We start from the raw sequence: 16903 nt of genomic DNA on the forward strand, positions 1-16903 counted from the left end.
TTTGGAAATGGATTAATTTAGTCCTGTATGCTCAATTTCTTAAGATTCTTAACAATGGCTTCTCGAGTTCTCATAAGGTAATCATCATTTTAATATAAGCATATTTTTTTAATTATTTTATTCCAATAGAATCATGTTTGGCATAATTATACAAATAGCCTCCATAGTAATCAGTATTCTTTGAAGTTGGGAATCTAGAATGTTAATCCTTTATCCTACTTCTTTATTACTCCATATATTGCATATGATGTGCGAAATAGAATGAAACTAAACCATAGGAAATTTAGAAAGCAATATTTATTCTATCACAGAAAATCTGAGAAGACCTAGCAAACTGTTCACTAATTGAGGCCTCATTTTTATGCTTGTTGAGCAAAGTAATGTACTCCATCTCCTTCATCTTCCTCTCTGTTTTGCATCTCAAGTGTGCTGCTGAAATTCATTAAGCATGGAGGCCGTGAAGGTAAAGGGAGAGACGAAGAGTAGCTAACGTGTGATATAGAATGAAACTGAACCATAGGAAATTCAGAAAGCAATATTTATTCTATCATAGAAAATCTGTAATTCACACAAAAGACCAAACCTAGACTTCTATAGAGACCTAGCAAACTATTCACTAATTGAGGCCTTATTTTTATGCTTGTTGAGCAGAGTAATGTACTCCCTCTCCTTCATCTTCCTCTCTGGTTTGCATCTCAAGCGTGCTGCTAAAATTCATTAAGCATGGAGGCCGTGAAGGTAAAGGGAGAGACAAAGAGTAGCTGACGTGCGATACAGAATGAAACTGAACCATAGGAAATTCAGAAAGCAATATTTATTCTATCACAGAAAATCTATAATTCACACAATAGACCAAATCTAGACTTCTATAGAGACCTAGCAAATTGTTCACTAATTGAGGCCTTATTTTTATGCTTGTTGAGTAGAGTAATGTACTCCCTCTCCTTCATCTTCCTCTCTGGTTTGCATCTCAAGCGTGCTGCTAAAATTCATTAAGCATGGAGGCCGTGAAGGTAAAGGGAGAGACAAAGAGTAGCTATTTAGCATAAGTTCAATAGAAGCCATGGTAGGCCTATCTGCTACGTTTTCTTGAACACACAATAATGCGATGTGAATGCATCTCATTATTTCATCCCTTGAACCATTGCTGATCACGGGATCTACTATATTTGAGGCTGTCCCTTCCCTCCAGTTTTTCCATACCTGCAAGAAGTTCCTCATATTATTCCCAAGGTACTTTTTACAATTTTGTATGGTAGCTAGTTATGGCATCCATATATATATATATATATATATTCTTATCACTCTCTACTTTTGACAATTGAAAATATATACATAAAGAAAGTAGATACTTACAAAGCTTAAAAGATCTTGTATATCCTCCTCATCAATCAGGCTATTATTCTTTTGGCCACTTATAATTTCAAGAGCCAGTATACCAAAACTAAAGACATCTAATTTTGTTGATATTTGTCCATGTATTGCATATTCTGGTGCCATGTATCCACTGTTTGTCAATATAAAAAATTTTAATTAGACAAAGATGATATTAAATCCAATAATTTGTTAGGTACGGTGTTAATAATTGTGAGTAGTACTTACTAAGTTCCAACAACTTTGCTTGTAGTGTTATGAGTTTGATCTAAAGTAAATAGCCTTGCCATGCCAAAATCTGCTATTTTCGGATTTAGATCTTTATCTAGAAGAATATTACTTGCTTTGAGGTCACGGTGAATAATGCGTAATCTTGAATCTTCATGTAGGTAAAGAATGCCACGAGCAATGCCGACTATAATTTTGTAACGCACTTCCCAATGCAAATGAGTTTGTTGAATTGGATCTGTATAGTAAAGGTCAATCCTATTTAGGTCTATGATCTCTTAAATCTATCTATGTCTAGAATATCTCTTCCACTTTTACCCAATATAAGTAAAGAATAAAGATACCATATATATAAATTAAAATCATTCTTAAAGAGGCTACTATCATCACTTACCGAATAACATGGAATCAAGACTTCTATTGGGAAGAAACTCATAAATGAGTAGCCTTTCAGTTCCTTCTAAACAGAAACCAACTAATCTTACTAAATTGCGGTGTTGAAGTTTGGCCATCAACAACACTTCGTTTTTTAATTCTAAGTCTCCTTGCCCTGAATCCATGGACAACCTTTTGACAGCAACTTCTTGTCCATTACGGAGCCTACCCTGTAGTTATTAGAGTTGGGACATGTAATTAATAACACGTCAATTGTTCTAGACAATGTGATTTTATTTGTCTTGATCTAACATTAATGTCATTACATACCTTATATACTGGCCCAAATCCTCCTTGTCCAAGTTTATTTGCAATAGAGAAGTTATCTGTAGCAAGTCTGATGGTTTCAAAGTCAAATTGCAACGAATCAGCCGGGTTAATGTCTTCGTCATCCATTATTTCAGCTTCATCTGAGAAAGAATTCAAAGATGAGCCCCTCGAATGCGATCAAACAATAAGTCTATGAATGTATATACATAGGTTTTGTTGAAAAACTATTTTATTGATGTGCCCAAGAAATGATTAATGTAAATTATAATTACTTCAGTCTAAGTGATATTCATAAATAAAATTAAAGGCCTTTTTACTACATAAATATTATAATTAAATGTTTAATTTGCCCGAAATAAGCAAGAAACTCTTAATTTTTTCCCATATCACTGTTAGTCGTGAGGGACCATAACCAACATGGCTTTTAATTTCCACTTTGTCGCGCATGGGCCTAGTGGGAACTTCAAAAGCAATCAAAGTTTAAAAGCTTTGACTTAAAGATATCGAAGAATATCCTAATATTTAAAACTATTCCAAGGCGATGAATTGAAAGGTTGACATTGACATATTACTACATAATAAAAATATTATTTTATGTATCTTCATATTCTCAAGTCTTAACTTACTTTCAATGGTTTTCTTCGATTTCCTAACAGCAAAATAGATGAAAATCAAGATGAGAAGGGCGATGGAGGCACCAATCACCACGGCCACGATAATAATAATGGTTCTTGATCTATTGTGTTTTCCTGCAAAAGCCGAACATGCTCAAAAGTTGATTGACATGTTTCTTGACCAGATACACAGACAACCACAATAAGAGAAGTCTAGTTTCACAGTTGTGAATAATTTTTGGATAACCTGCCAATAAGAGAACAACGCACATATATCAGACTTCATACATCACTAAGACAGAAGTAGCCAGATACCTTCTTTAGTGGATGGAACATTAGGTGAACCAGCGGGTCCTGCAGTTTGTTACACAAACAATAATAGAATGATTTAATTAAGGACACATGATAAATTTATACAGTATTAGTAATCACTCCTCTACTCCTTACATCTCTGGTTCTTAATATAAGACCTATTTAAGTAATTTAATTAGATTAAGAAAGTTAAGTAACTTAATTATAATAAATATAACGTGTTTTTCTTAAAATATCCTAATAATTTTCTTTAATGTCCTCCCTTCCCTTCCTACTTGATCATGGTTGAGGGAATATTAGTAGGGGTGATTTGAAAAGAATTGATTAATATTAAAAATAGGTCTTACATTTAGGATTAAAATCAGCCTCACAATTAAGTCCTGAATTAAGGATTGGAAGAGTATAAAGCAAAGAAGAAAGTTTTTTTAATATGAGTCATGTTATTAAATTTTTGTTATTTGAATGAATAATTATACCCTTCATTTATTTTTTTTAATTACTCATGGATATTTTTTCTATTTAAGGCAAATCCTATTCGAGACAAGATCGGGCATTAAATATAAGCAACTCTCCCAACAAGGATTTAAATATTGGTTTGCCATGTTATGAAGAATTAGGCCCTTTCACTAGACCCAATAATTTATTAGTTTATACATTTTGTATTTTTTGGGTTGGGTATATATTAAATAGAGGTAAAGTTATAAAGTTATTAAATTTTAATATGTAATAGAGTTAATGAGTGTTTAAGTTATTAAATAGAGGTAAGACGTATTAGAAGTAACCTTGAGTAAATCTTCTTTCTTTGCCTTATAATTTAATAAGGTTCTTTCTTTATTTACAAGGCAAAATTAGAGAAATTACTACCCTAGAAGCATCTCTGCAAACAAATGTTTTTTAATTATCACTTTGAGCAAACCCCATCTTAAAGGTTGGTATACGTCTAAATTTTTCTGAGTGATTTGCACAGTTAAGGATGAGTTTTGAGAGATACCTTGTGACGGAGTAGTGGTAGGAGGAGGAGGAGGAGGAGATGCAGATACTTGTATTGTATGAACAAAATTAGGATTATAGAACCGGTTCTTCTCAAATCTGAGATTGCAATTCCGTTTGATAACCCTACCTCCAACCTTGTTCTGACAGCAAAATGGGATATCTGATATCGCTTTTTCCAAGCAAGCCTCGCAATTTTGCTCAGTCAAATCAGGCGTGCACTGAGCAAGACCATATACATATTGAAACGGCGTTGAGTTGTTTCCAGCAGCCACCTTGCGATAAGGGCCACCAGCTGCAGCATTGGTCTTAAGAACTTGCATTAGCCGATCAAGCGCAACTGTGTATTGGTCTGCATCTGCTACATCACTTGGGTTATTAATTGCGTAGAAAAAATCAGGGTCCTGATATATCCCAAACATTGAGCTATTTGAATATTGAAAGCTGCACGAGTCATGGTATATAAATGCCACCTTCTGATTTGGACATTTCTGTGGGAGAAGACTCATAGAATTATTGAGGCAACTACGACAATCATCTGGCGTAAGGTCTCCTCTGCAGAGTCCAGATGCGTAAACTGTGTCGGGGTTTTGGCCGTACGAGGAATTGTAGAAGCCATAGTCATCTTTTGTGTTGGAGGTGAAATTGGAAAGAAGGGTTTTGAGGTTGGTATGATAGGCACTTTTGTCTGTGTAGGTTCCTTTGTCATAGAAACAGGTTTGATTAACATAAGGTTGGCCCTGCTGGGAGGTGAGAATGAGAAGATGGCAAAAGAATAGTAGAAGAACCAGAAGAATATCAACAATCAGCGTCATTATTGGGGTAAATTAAAACTGTGATAAATGAAAAAAGTAAAGCTTCTTAAGCAATTAAGATCCGATTTTTGAGTATTACTGATGAGCGACGAAGCAAGGCATATTAGGACAACAATAACCTCAACATCTTTATAGGACAAAAAAGTCAACAAGTCAACGACAAGATTCAAAAAAGGGATATTGCATTTTGTTCCATATGTTTGGTTATTTTGACACGGCAATTCATCAAATGCCGACACTTGATGTGTCTGTGTTTCCACTTCCACGCGGCCTTGTAGTAAAATTCCGACACATGCACTGTGGAAACGACATATAGAATTTATGCGTTTAACTACCAGAAACACTCTTAAGGAAAATAAATGATATAACGTTGTTTTTCTTCTTGATAAAATGATACAAATTTGTTGAGTACGTAATAATCACTCACCCCACTTACGCTATCATTCAGTGGGCACGTTATTGGTTGGCCTCTTTAATACATTCATACGTGACTAGGAATATATATAAGTCTTGCACTCGTTCGCCCCTTACTCATAAATCTTGCATTTAATTTGTTGTCAAATCTATGCGGAGTTATGCTTATGGCATTTTTTCTGAAGATAATCCCTTCAATTATTTAAATTGGAGATAATTGATGAAGCGTATTGAGGTTGGTGTGGTAGGCACATTTGTTTGCGTAGGTTCCTTTGTCATTGAAATAGGTGTGATTAAAGAGGTCCAGATGCTGATGGGCATTGATGAGAATGAGAAGATGAGGCAGGAATAATAAAACCAAAGCACAACGAATGAGAGAAAATTTCATGGTTGTTGAAATTTAAGATTTGCAATTTTGGAATCCTATTTGGTGAATGATATGGGAAGGATTATTGTCAACTTTATAACCCACTAATCAACAACTCAAGGAATATATATTCATATGTGACTAGGAATATATACAAGTCTTGCACTAGTTCGCTCATTACTCATAAATCTTGCTTTTAATTTGTTGTCAAATCTATACGGAGTTATGCATATAGCTTCGTTCCTGGGATGAGCATTTTATGAGGTAAAGAAATGTAATTATTACAAAATACTACGATGTAAGATTTAAAAAATTAATTAAATTAACTATTTACAAAAAAAATGTGCGTTGGATTTTTTTTAAAGATATCCCTTCAATTATTTAAATTGGAGATAATTGATGAAAAGACTTCCTCAATATGTATAATTAATAGAGATAATTTAAGAAATTATAAATTCAGAAAATAAAGTAAATACTTTTTCAATTTTAAAATCAAAACAAACCATTTAAATAAGTGTGTTATATTTCGGGGGCAGCACTATTCAATTTCTCAAAGTCCAAAATCAAGTCGTCCAAGATAAGAGGCGGGCCCGGCCAATGTGAGGCCATGAAGGGGCATAAATTACGTTTTCAAAAAAACAAGATGAATTACAATAAGATTCAAAAAAAGAAAATAGCTATTAGAAAATCTCAGTAATAAGTTTTAAAATTGAAAATAATAACATATTTAATATACTAAGAAATAAAAATTTCTTCTTTTCACACTTATATGCTTCCTTCGTCCTTGCCTATTAATGGGATAGTTGGCACCACAAATTTCCGCAGGAACAAGATGGACCACACGGTCAACACATGTGATCCCTCTTCTCCCATTAATTAGAGGGGGATCCCTATGTTTTAATTTTATGTTCAGACTTTAGCCTTTTTTATATTAAAAAAAAATCAAAGGCAGACTCGGCAAGAAAATTTGAAACCAATATTCTAAAAAATATAACTGCAAAAATTTATTATCTTGACTTGACCTGGGAATACATGCACATTGACTTAGGTTGTCGTCCAATAGCTTAAGGCAAATAGGCCGAAGAGAAACTTTGCTTGAATTGAGTGTACATGCCAAGAAAAGTTGGGAGAAAAAAAAAAGAATTATCATAAGATTTCAAGAAAATAATTTAATTACTAAAAAATTCCAATAACAAGTGATTAGTATGAATATATTGTTATTTTCTATTCTAAAACTTGTCATTATATACTCTTTAATTGTTAATGAACTTGAGGATAATTAAATTCCTTCTTTAGGATCTGATTGTAATCCTCAAAAAAAAAAAAGCGAAACACAAATGGAGAAAAAAATTAGGAAGGAAATATGGCCCTACACTTGTCCTTGCCCTCGTTTTCTATCCCACTTGATAGCATTCATACTTCAACAGTGCTTAGAATTGACGACTACTTGCCTCAATTGGTCTCCAATAAACTTATTGCATAGTACGGAATATACAAGAGAAGCCAACACATTCTCTCTCCATTTAGTTATTGTTGCATAGTTTAAGAAGTCTCATCACAATAACGACCACTATGGCGCTTAAGATTACAGTGAGATCTGTATTGATTAAATGCAATTACAGCCATTTATATTTAAAATTTTAAACTAATAATTTTTAAATAATTTTTTTAAAACAAGGACAATTAAAAGATTAAATGAATTTTTGTAGTTAATTTATTAAATTTCTTTTCAATTATTTTTTTCCAATTTCACTTGTACTAAAAGAAATTACAAAACAAATCTCAATAATAAGTGATGAGCATGAATGAATATGTTATCATTTTCTATTCTACAACTGTCATTACATACTCTTTAGTTGTTAATCAACTTTAATATAATTTAATTTTTTTCTTAAAGATCTGCATTTTTTATTTCTATTCAACATACGAATAGTTCCATGACTTTAGCTAATGGATCGTTGAATCTTCGCATTGGAATAAGTAGAATAAAATGGATTGATATTAGTGTGATCTGACTCATTATCAGCGATCAATCTTGAACTGGAGAGATCATTCCTTTTTCTGATATACCAAATATGGGATTTCACTAAGTCAATTCTCTAAAAATCTCGAATCAAACCATTTGTACTTACTTTAACAAAAGGATGGCGGGTCTCTTCAATAGAAGAAATTTTTTCATCTCGATCCCAATCTCATTGTAAATGACATACCAATGGAGAAAAAAAATTTGGAAAGGAAATAAGGCCTCCCACTTGTCTTTGTACTCATTTTCTCTTGCACTTGATGGCATTCAAACTTCATCAGTGCTTAGAATTGATGACTACTTGCCTCAATTAGTCTCCAATGCACTTATTGCATAGTACGGAATATACTAGAGAAGCCAACACATTCTCTCTCCATTTAGTTATTGTTGCAAAGTTTAAGAAGTCTCATCACAATAACGACCACTATGGCGCTTATGATTACAATGAGATCTGTATTGATTAAATGCAATTACAACCATTTATATTTAAAATTTTAAACTAATAATTTTTAAATAATTTTTTTAAAACAAGGACAATTAAAAGATTAAATGAATTTTTGTAGTTAATTTATTAAATTTCTTTTCAATTATTTTTTTCCAATTTCACTTGTACTAAAAGAAATTGCAAAAGAAATCTCAATAATAAGTGATGAGCACGCATGAATATGTTATCATTTTCTATTCTACAAATGTCATTACATACTCTTTAGTTGTTTATCAACTTTAAGATAATTTAATTTTTTTCTTAAAGATTTGCATTTTTTTATTTCTATTCAACATACGAATAGTTCCATGACTTTAGCTAATGGATCGTTGAATCTTCGCATTGGAATAAATAGAATAAAATGGATTGATATTAGTGCGATCTGACTCATTATCAGCGATCAATCTTGAACCGGAGAGATCATTCCTTTTTCTGATATACCAAATATGGGATTTCACTAAGTCAATTCTCTAAAAATCTCGAATCAAACCATTTGTACTTACTTTAACAAAAGGATGGCGGGTCTCTTCAATAGAAGAAATTTTTTCGTCTCGATCCCAATCTCATTGTAAATGGCATACCAATGGAGAAAAAAAATTTGGAAAGGAAATAAGGCCTCCCACTTGTCTTTGTACTCATTTTCTCTTGCACTTGATGGCATTCAAACTTCATCAGTGCTTAGAATTGATGACTACTTGCCTCAATTAGTCTCCAATGCACTTATTGCATAGTACGGAATATACAAGAGAAGCCAACACATTCTCACTCCATTTACTTATTGTTGCAAAGTTTAAGAAGTCTCATCACAATAACGACCACTATGATGCTTATGATTACAATGAGATCTGTATTGATTAAATACAATTTCAGCCATTTATATTTAAAATTTCAAACTAATAATTTTTAAATAATTTTTTTAAAAAAGGACAATTAAAAGATTAAATGAATTTTTGTAGTTAATTTATTAAATTTGTTTTAAATTATGTTTTTCAATTTCACTTGTACTAAATGAAATTGCAAAAGAAATCTCAATAATAAGTGATGAGCACGCATGACTATGTTATCATTTTTTATTCTAGAACTGTCATTACATACTCTTTAGTTGTTTATCAACTTTAAGATAATTAAATTTTTCTTTAAGATCCGCATTCCTTATTTCTATTCAACATATGAATAGGTCCATGACTTTGGCTAGGGGATTGTTGAATCTTTGCCTTGGAATAAATAGAATAAAATGGATTGATATTAGTGCGATCTGACTCATTATCAACGATCATTCTTGAACCGGAGAGATCATTCCTTTTTCTGATATACAAAATATGGGATTTCACTAAGTCAATTCTTCGTAAATTTCAAATCAAACGATTTGTACTTACTTCAACAAAAGGATGGCGGGTCTCTTCAATAGAAGAAATTTTTTCGTCTCCATCCCAATCTCATTGTAAATGGCATACCCATGGAGAAAAAAAATTGGAAAGGAAATAAGGCCTCCCATTTGTCTTTGTACTCATTTTCTCTTGCACTTGATGGCATTCAAACTTTATCGGTGCTTAGAATTGATGACTACTTGCCTCAATTGGTCTCCAATGCACTTATTGCATGGTACAAAATATACAAGAGAAGCCAACACATTCTCCCTCCATTTACTTATTGTTCCATAGTTTAAGAAGTCTCATCACAATAACGACCACTATAATGCTTATGATTATAGTTAGATCTGTATTGATTAAATACAATTCAACCATTTATATTTAAAATTTTAAACTAATAATTTTTAAATAAATTTTTTGAAAAAAGGACAATGAAAAGATTAAATGAATTTTTGTAGTTAATTTATTAAATTTGTTTTAAATTATGTTTTTCAATTTCACTTGTACTAAATGAAATTACAAAAGAAATCTCAATAATAAGTGACGAGCACGCATGAATATGTTATCATTTTTTTATTCTAGAAGTGTCACTGCATACTCTTTAGCTGTTAATCAACTTTAAGATAATTAAAATTTTTCTTTAAGATCGGCATTCCTTATTTCTATTCGACATACGAATAGGTCCATGACTTTGGCCAAGGGATTGTTGAATCTTTGCCTTGGAATAAATAGAATAAAATGGATTGATATTAGTGCGATCTGACTCATTATTAGTGATCAATCTTGAACTAGAGAGATCATTCCTTTTTCTAATATACGAAATATGGGATTTCAGTAAGTCAATTATTAGAAAATCTCGAATCAAAGTATTTTTATTTACTTCAACAAAAGAATGGCGGGTCTCTTCAATAGAAGAAATTTTTTTGTCTCAATCCCAATCTCATTGTAAATGACATACCAATGGAGGAAAAAAAATTGGAAAGGAAATAAGGCCTCCCACTTGTCTTTGTACTCGTTTTCTCTTACACTTGATGGCATTTAAACTTCATCAGTACTTAGAATTGACAACTACTTGCCCTAATTGGTCTCTGATGAACTCATTGCATAGTGCGGATTATACAAGAGAAGCCAACACATTCTCCCTCCATTTACTTAGTGTTGCATAGTTTAAGAAGTCTCATCACAATAACGACCACTATAATGCTTATGATTATAGCGAGATCTGTATTGATTAGATACAATTTCAACCATTTATATGTAAAATTTTAAACTAATAATTTTAAATAAATTTAAAAAAAAAGACAATGAAAAGATTAAATGAATTTTTGTAGTTAATTTATTAAATTTGTTTTAAATTATGTTTTCCAATTTCACTTGTACTAAATGAAATTACAAAAGAAATCTAATACTAAATGACGAGCACGTTTGAATATGGTATCATTTTATATTCTAGAAGTGTCATTGCATACTCTTTAGTTGTTAATCAACTTTAAGATAATTTAATTTTTTTCCTTAAGATCGGCATTCCTTATTTCTATTCAATATACGAATAGTTCCGTGACGTTGGCTAAGGGATTGTTGAATCTTTGCCTTGGAATAAATAGAATAAAATGGATTGATATTAGTGCGATCTGACTCATTATCAGCGATCAATCTTGAACTGGAGAGATCATTCTTTTTTCTGATATATGAAATATGAGATTTCACTAAGTCAATTCTCTGAAAATCTCGAATCAAACCATTTGTACTTACTTCAGCAAAAGGATGGCGGGTCTCTTCAATAGAAGAAATTTTTTTATCTTGATCCCAATCTCATTGTAAATGACATAAAAATGGAGGAAAAAAATTTGGAAAGGAAATAAGGCCTCCTAATTGTCTTTGTACTCGTTTTCTCTTACATTTCATGGCATTCAAACTTCATCGGTGCTTAGAATTGACAACTACTTGCCTCAATTGGTCTCCAATGAACTTATTGCATAGTACGGAATATATAAAAGAAGCCAACACATTCTCCCTCCATTTACTTATTGTTGTATAGTTTAAGAAGTCTCATCACAATAATGACCACTATAATGCTTATGATTACAGTGAGATCTGCATTAATTAAATATAATTTCAACTATTTATATTTAAAATTTTAAACTAATAATTTTTAAATAAATTTTTTAAAAAAAAGGACAATGAAAAGATTAAATGAATTTTTGTAGTTAATTTATGTTTTTCAATTTCACTTGTACTAAATAAATTACAAAAGAAATCTCAATAATAAGTGACGAGCACGCATGAATATTGTTATCATTTTCTATTCTAGAACTATCATTATATACTCTTTAATTATTAATAAACTTTAATATAATTGAATTTTTCTTTAAGATCGGCATTCCTTATTTCTATTCAACATACGAATAGTTGCATGACTTTGGCTAAGGGATTGTTGAATCTTTGCCTTGGAATAAATAGAATAAAATGGATTGATATTAGTGCGATCTGACTCATTATCAGCGATCAATCTTGAACCGGAGAGATCATTACTTTTTTTGATATACCAAATATGGGATTTCACTAAGTCAATTCTCAAAAAATCTTGAATCAAACCATTTGTACTTACTTCAACAAAAGAATGGCCGGTCTCTTCAATAGAAATTTTTTTTTTGTCTCAATCCCAATCTCATTGTAAATGACATGCGAATGGAGAAAAAAATTTGAAAATAAAATAAGGCCTCCCACTTGTCTTTGTACTCATTTCTCTTACACTTGATAGCATTCAAACTTCATCAGTGCTTGGAATTGACGACTACTTGCCTCAATTGATCTCCAATAAACTCATTGCATAGTGTGGAATATACAAGAGAAGCCAATGACATTCTCTCTCCATTTACATTACTCATTGTTGCATAGTTTAAGAAGTCTCACCGCAATAAATGACCACCTGAATACTTATGATTACAATGAGCTTTGCATTGGTTAAGTACAAGTTCAACCATTTATGTTTAAAATTTTAAACTGATAATTTTTAAATGAATTTTTGTAGTTAATTCATTAAATTTTCTTAAGTTTTTTTAACAATTTCATTTGTACTAAATGAAATTATAAATGAGAGAGAACAATATAAGCAGTCACATTTAATCATTAATTTTAAACATAAAATTAACAAATAAGTATTAATTACTCCCTCCGGTTCAAATTATAAAATAAATCTTATCTATTTACATTTATCAAGAAATTAGCTAAAATTAGTTTAGAAATATAAATAGGTAAGACATGTATTTTTTTTCCTCAAACATGCCGTCATTAATAAAGATAATAAGTAAAAGATACAATAAATAAATCAAAGAGAAAAGAAAATATATGAGGGGATAAAATTGAGAAAATACTAAATGTTTTCTTATTAAAAAAAGAAATCAAACCCCTCTAATAAAGTTTAGCTTATATTTTAAATTAAGTTATTTATATTGTTCACCTAACTAATTTTTGTAGAAGTGGCTTATGTTGTGATTAGAAAGGAGTACATTAAAACCTCACTAGCTCTTCTTTAAATATGTGTACGTCCTTCCCGGGCAATATAAATTATAAAAGGAGAACGATCTAAAATTTCAATTTAAAAGTAATTATGTACTAGAACATTGTGTTGTACGTTATAATTATTGATATTAGTAATTGTAAATTTATTAGGATTCTTAGTTCTAAAAATCACGAAAAGTGATCTGTGTGATTTAAATATTTTATTTAATTTGCAAACAAGATTTCAATATTTGTGACTACTTAAAGTTGTCATTTTTAATTATTTTTAGAAATTTTTTTCCTAAATATCATTAAATTAATTTTTTTATATACGACCTAAGGGTTATATACCCCCATTTACAAATCATACCCTAACAATTTCTCAAATTTCGATGAATTGACTGGTGGAGAAAGATAATGAAAGTAGGTTCATCACTTTCACCACTTTGCACTGATTACCTTATCTTTCATATAGCAAGAATTAAAAATGAAATTTGTGATAGTAATGTATGACGCAAATCAAGAAAATTTTGTGGCAAATTAATTTGCCATAGATTGGTCCATCACAATGGAGCCATTGCAAACTTTTTATGATAAATTTGTAAATTTTCCATTATAAAATTTGTCGCACAATTTTTATGATATTTGCAATCGACTTTACAGTGAAACATATTTCATTGCAAATTTTCAATTTTCTTGCACTCTTCTACCCTCTTATATATTTTTTGGATTAATGATGAGGGTTAAAAAACACCACAAGGAATGTAAATTGTTTTGGCGCATGCTCTTACAAAACTACTATAATATATATAAATATATATTCTCATTTCCATCCAACCTATATATCCAACATCAATGAAGTGGTAGAAGTCCAATCCAAATTGATCTTCATTTATTTCAACAAAAGAAAAGGACATCTTCAAAATATGATCAAATAATCCTCACTTTTGTGGTTACAAAAAAAGATTCAGAGAAAAAGCAAAACCCCAAAAAATGACCAAAACTACACATAATAATTAAGTATTCAAGTAATTTTATTGAGAGCACATTCCTAATCCAGTAGCTGTTGTTGTCTGCTTCCAAACAGAAGTAATATTAGTAAAGTGTGGTGAGGGCACCAATCACCACGGCCACGATAGCGACCATTCTTGAGGTTCTGTCGCTATTTCCTGCAAAAGCCAAACAAACTCATAGTGATGATTAACGTATTCTTGGACTTCATTATTACAAGAAAATTCAATTTGTGTGTGTGCGTGTATTATATTATATTTTTATAAGTCTACATATCAGACCATGTATATTGATCAAAATAGAATTGTACCTTCGGAAGCTTTGGGCGAATCAGCAGCGGCTTTTGGTGAATCAGAAACTCCTATGATTCAACGTAAAAGGTTTATATATTATTAAAAAAAATCGTAGGGCAATTTCAATAGATGCTCTTAATTTGTACAAGGCCGCTGTTATCACCAGCTTGATCTCATCCAACCACATATAGACGTGTGAGTCTAATTTTTCTAGATGAACTCAGTATACATATATATAAGCTTAAACTATTTGAGGGATAACTATATATGTATATATATACACACCTGCAGGTGGTGAGGAAGTTCTTCTGCTAGACGGAGCATGAGCAGGAGGAATTGGAGATAATTGTATTGAATCATAGAATTGGCCCTTTTCAAATCGAAGATTGCAGCTCAATTTGATAACTCTACCACCAATCCTGTTCCGACAACAGATTGGGATATCTGAGATAGCCTTTCTTAAGCAATCTTCACAATCTTGCTGAGACAAATCAGGCGTGCACTGGGCAAGACCAAATACAGTTTCATTCTGATCAGCTATTGCACTTCTCACGGCCACCTTAACATGAGAGTCACCAGCTGCGGCTATGCTTTTTAGACTTTCCATTAGATCATCAAGAGCCTTGGTGTACTTTTCTGCATCTTGTGCTTTTTCTGGGTTGTTAAAAGAGTAGGAAAAGTCATGATCTTGGTAAATCCCAAAGATCGAACGATTTGAGTATCGAAACATGCACAAGTCATAGTATCCAAATGCCTCCACCTGGTTCGGACATTGCTTTGGGAGAATCATTGTGGCATTTTTGAGGCAACTACGGCACGTTTCAGGCTTCACATCTCCTCTGCAGAGTCCAATTGCGTTCACCCTATTGGGGTTTTCACCGTAAGAGGAATTGTAGAAGCCATAGTCAATTTTTGTGTCGGAGGCGACATTAGAAAGAGGGGCATTGAGGTTGGTGTGGAAGACACTTGAGTTTGTGTAGGTTCCTTTGCCTAATGAACAATTGGAATAAACAGTAGCGTCAGGATGCTGGGCGGCCGAGAGAATGAGAAGATGAGAAAGGAATGAAACAAGAGCCAAGGAAATGGTAGACTTTGTTATCACTATTGGAATGAATTTGAAAAATGAAACAAGGAATAATAAAGAAGCTTATTGTAAGATGCAATTGTGGGGTATTATTATTGATTGATGATGTGCGATATAAACATGGAGGAAGCAGGCTTACTATAACAAAACTATCCCCAACTTCTTTATAGCTCACAAGTCAACAAGTCAAAGGTTCGACTCGAAGATTTCTATTCTTGCTAGGAATACAAAGTTTTGTGCACGGTCAGCAATTTTGACTTTTTCCCCTTGCAATCTGGAGGTTGATTGGAATCGGCATTTCATTGTATAGTTCGGAACTTCTTCTCTCCTCTTTTCATCCTCTTTCCATCCTCTTTCCTCTTCTTCCTTTTCTATTCATTGGTTAATATTTTAAAAATTGATATTTAAATCTTTTTAAAATTATTATTTAAAATATTAAATTATAAAAATAAATAATAAATTGCAAATTTTATTAAAATTTAGTTTTAATAGTTTGCAAATGCAATAGATATTTTTAAAAATTTTTTTTTTATAAATATAGTTTATAAAAATTAAAATTTCAATTATTAAAATATGTTAATTCAATGGTTAGGGAGGAAAAACAAAAGAGAGAAGCGGGTGGGAAGGAAAGATGAGAGTTTCTAAACAAGACAACATTATCATGACGGGTGTAGGAGTACAGCTCTTGGGCAGAGTGTTAGATTTCAAATTCGCCCAGGATGGTGATGAGGTTATTTTAACTAGGATTTTTTTCCAGTTAAAATACAAATTAAATTGAATTTAATTATTAAAGATATTGCATTAATTATGAGATTGTTAATTTAGAAGAAAGAAATAAATATTATTTTTAGTGTCTAGAATATGTTAATAATTTTTTTTTAAAAATATCGTCGCTATGTATAAGTGCATTCCTTTCTCATCTTATTTGTTGAATTTTCCAGCCTCCTCTTATTCTCTCTCTTTTCCTCTCTGCTTGATACATCTGCTATTCCCTATTTCTCTCTTTTCCAGTCGGTATACCTGGCACGGTCTTCCCCATTTCTATCTCATCTTCTTGACTTATAGGAACGCCTTTAAAGAAAATAGAAGCATTTGGGTAAAAACCAAAATCGTGATTTTTTTAGCTAAACAATGTTTTTTTTTTTCAAAATCAATTTTACATAGAAAACCATGGTTTGGGGATATGGAAAATCACGATTTTTCAAAAGCCAAATTTTTTAACTTTGGAGGTGGAAAATCATGATTTGGGGTGTAATAATGAAAGTGGCAAGCATATGGTATTCAAGGTAACCTTATCTTCTTCCTTTCAAACTGCATG

At 31.7% G+C, this 16903-nt stretch overlaps 1 protein-coding gene across 1 annotated transcript; it reads right to left on the bottom strand.

The window, feature by feature from the left end:
* Positions 1-909: 909 nt before the first annotated feature.
* Positions 910-16624, bottom strand: LOC114743833 (putative cysteine-rich receptor-like protein kinase 20). Its single transcript, XM_028932042.1, has 12 exons — positions 16606-16624; positions 14787-15602; positions 14519-14569; positions 14323-14366; positions 4225-4963; positions 2934-3056; positions 2802-2822; positions 2308-2441; positions 1997-2207; positions 1603-1840; positions 1357-1507; positions 910-1203 (listed from the first exon to the last, which is right to left on the bottom strand). Exons 1-12 carry the CDS (start codon positions 16622-16624, stop codon positions 910-912), a joined length of 2841 nt encoding a protein of 946 aa, XP_028787875.1.
* Between the last annotated feature and the right edge of the window lie 279 nt (positions 16625-16903).

The sequence above is a fragment of the Neltuma alba genome, unplaced genomic scaffold (assembly GCF_004799145.2).
Source record: "Neltuma alba isolate B1F8T4 unplaced genomic scaffold, ASM479914v2 tig00004148_pilon, whole genome shotgun sequence".
Lineage (NCBI taxonomy): Eukaryota > Viridiplantae > Streptophyta > Magnoliopsida > Fabales > Fabaceae > Neltuma > Neltuma alba.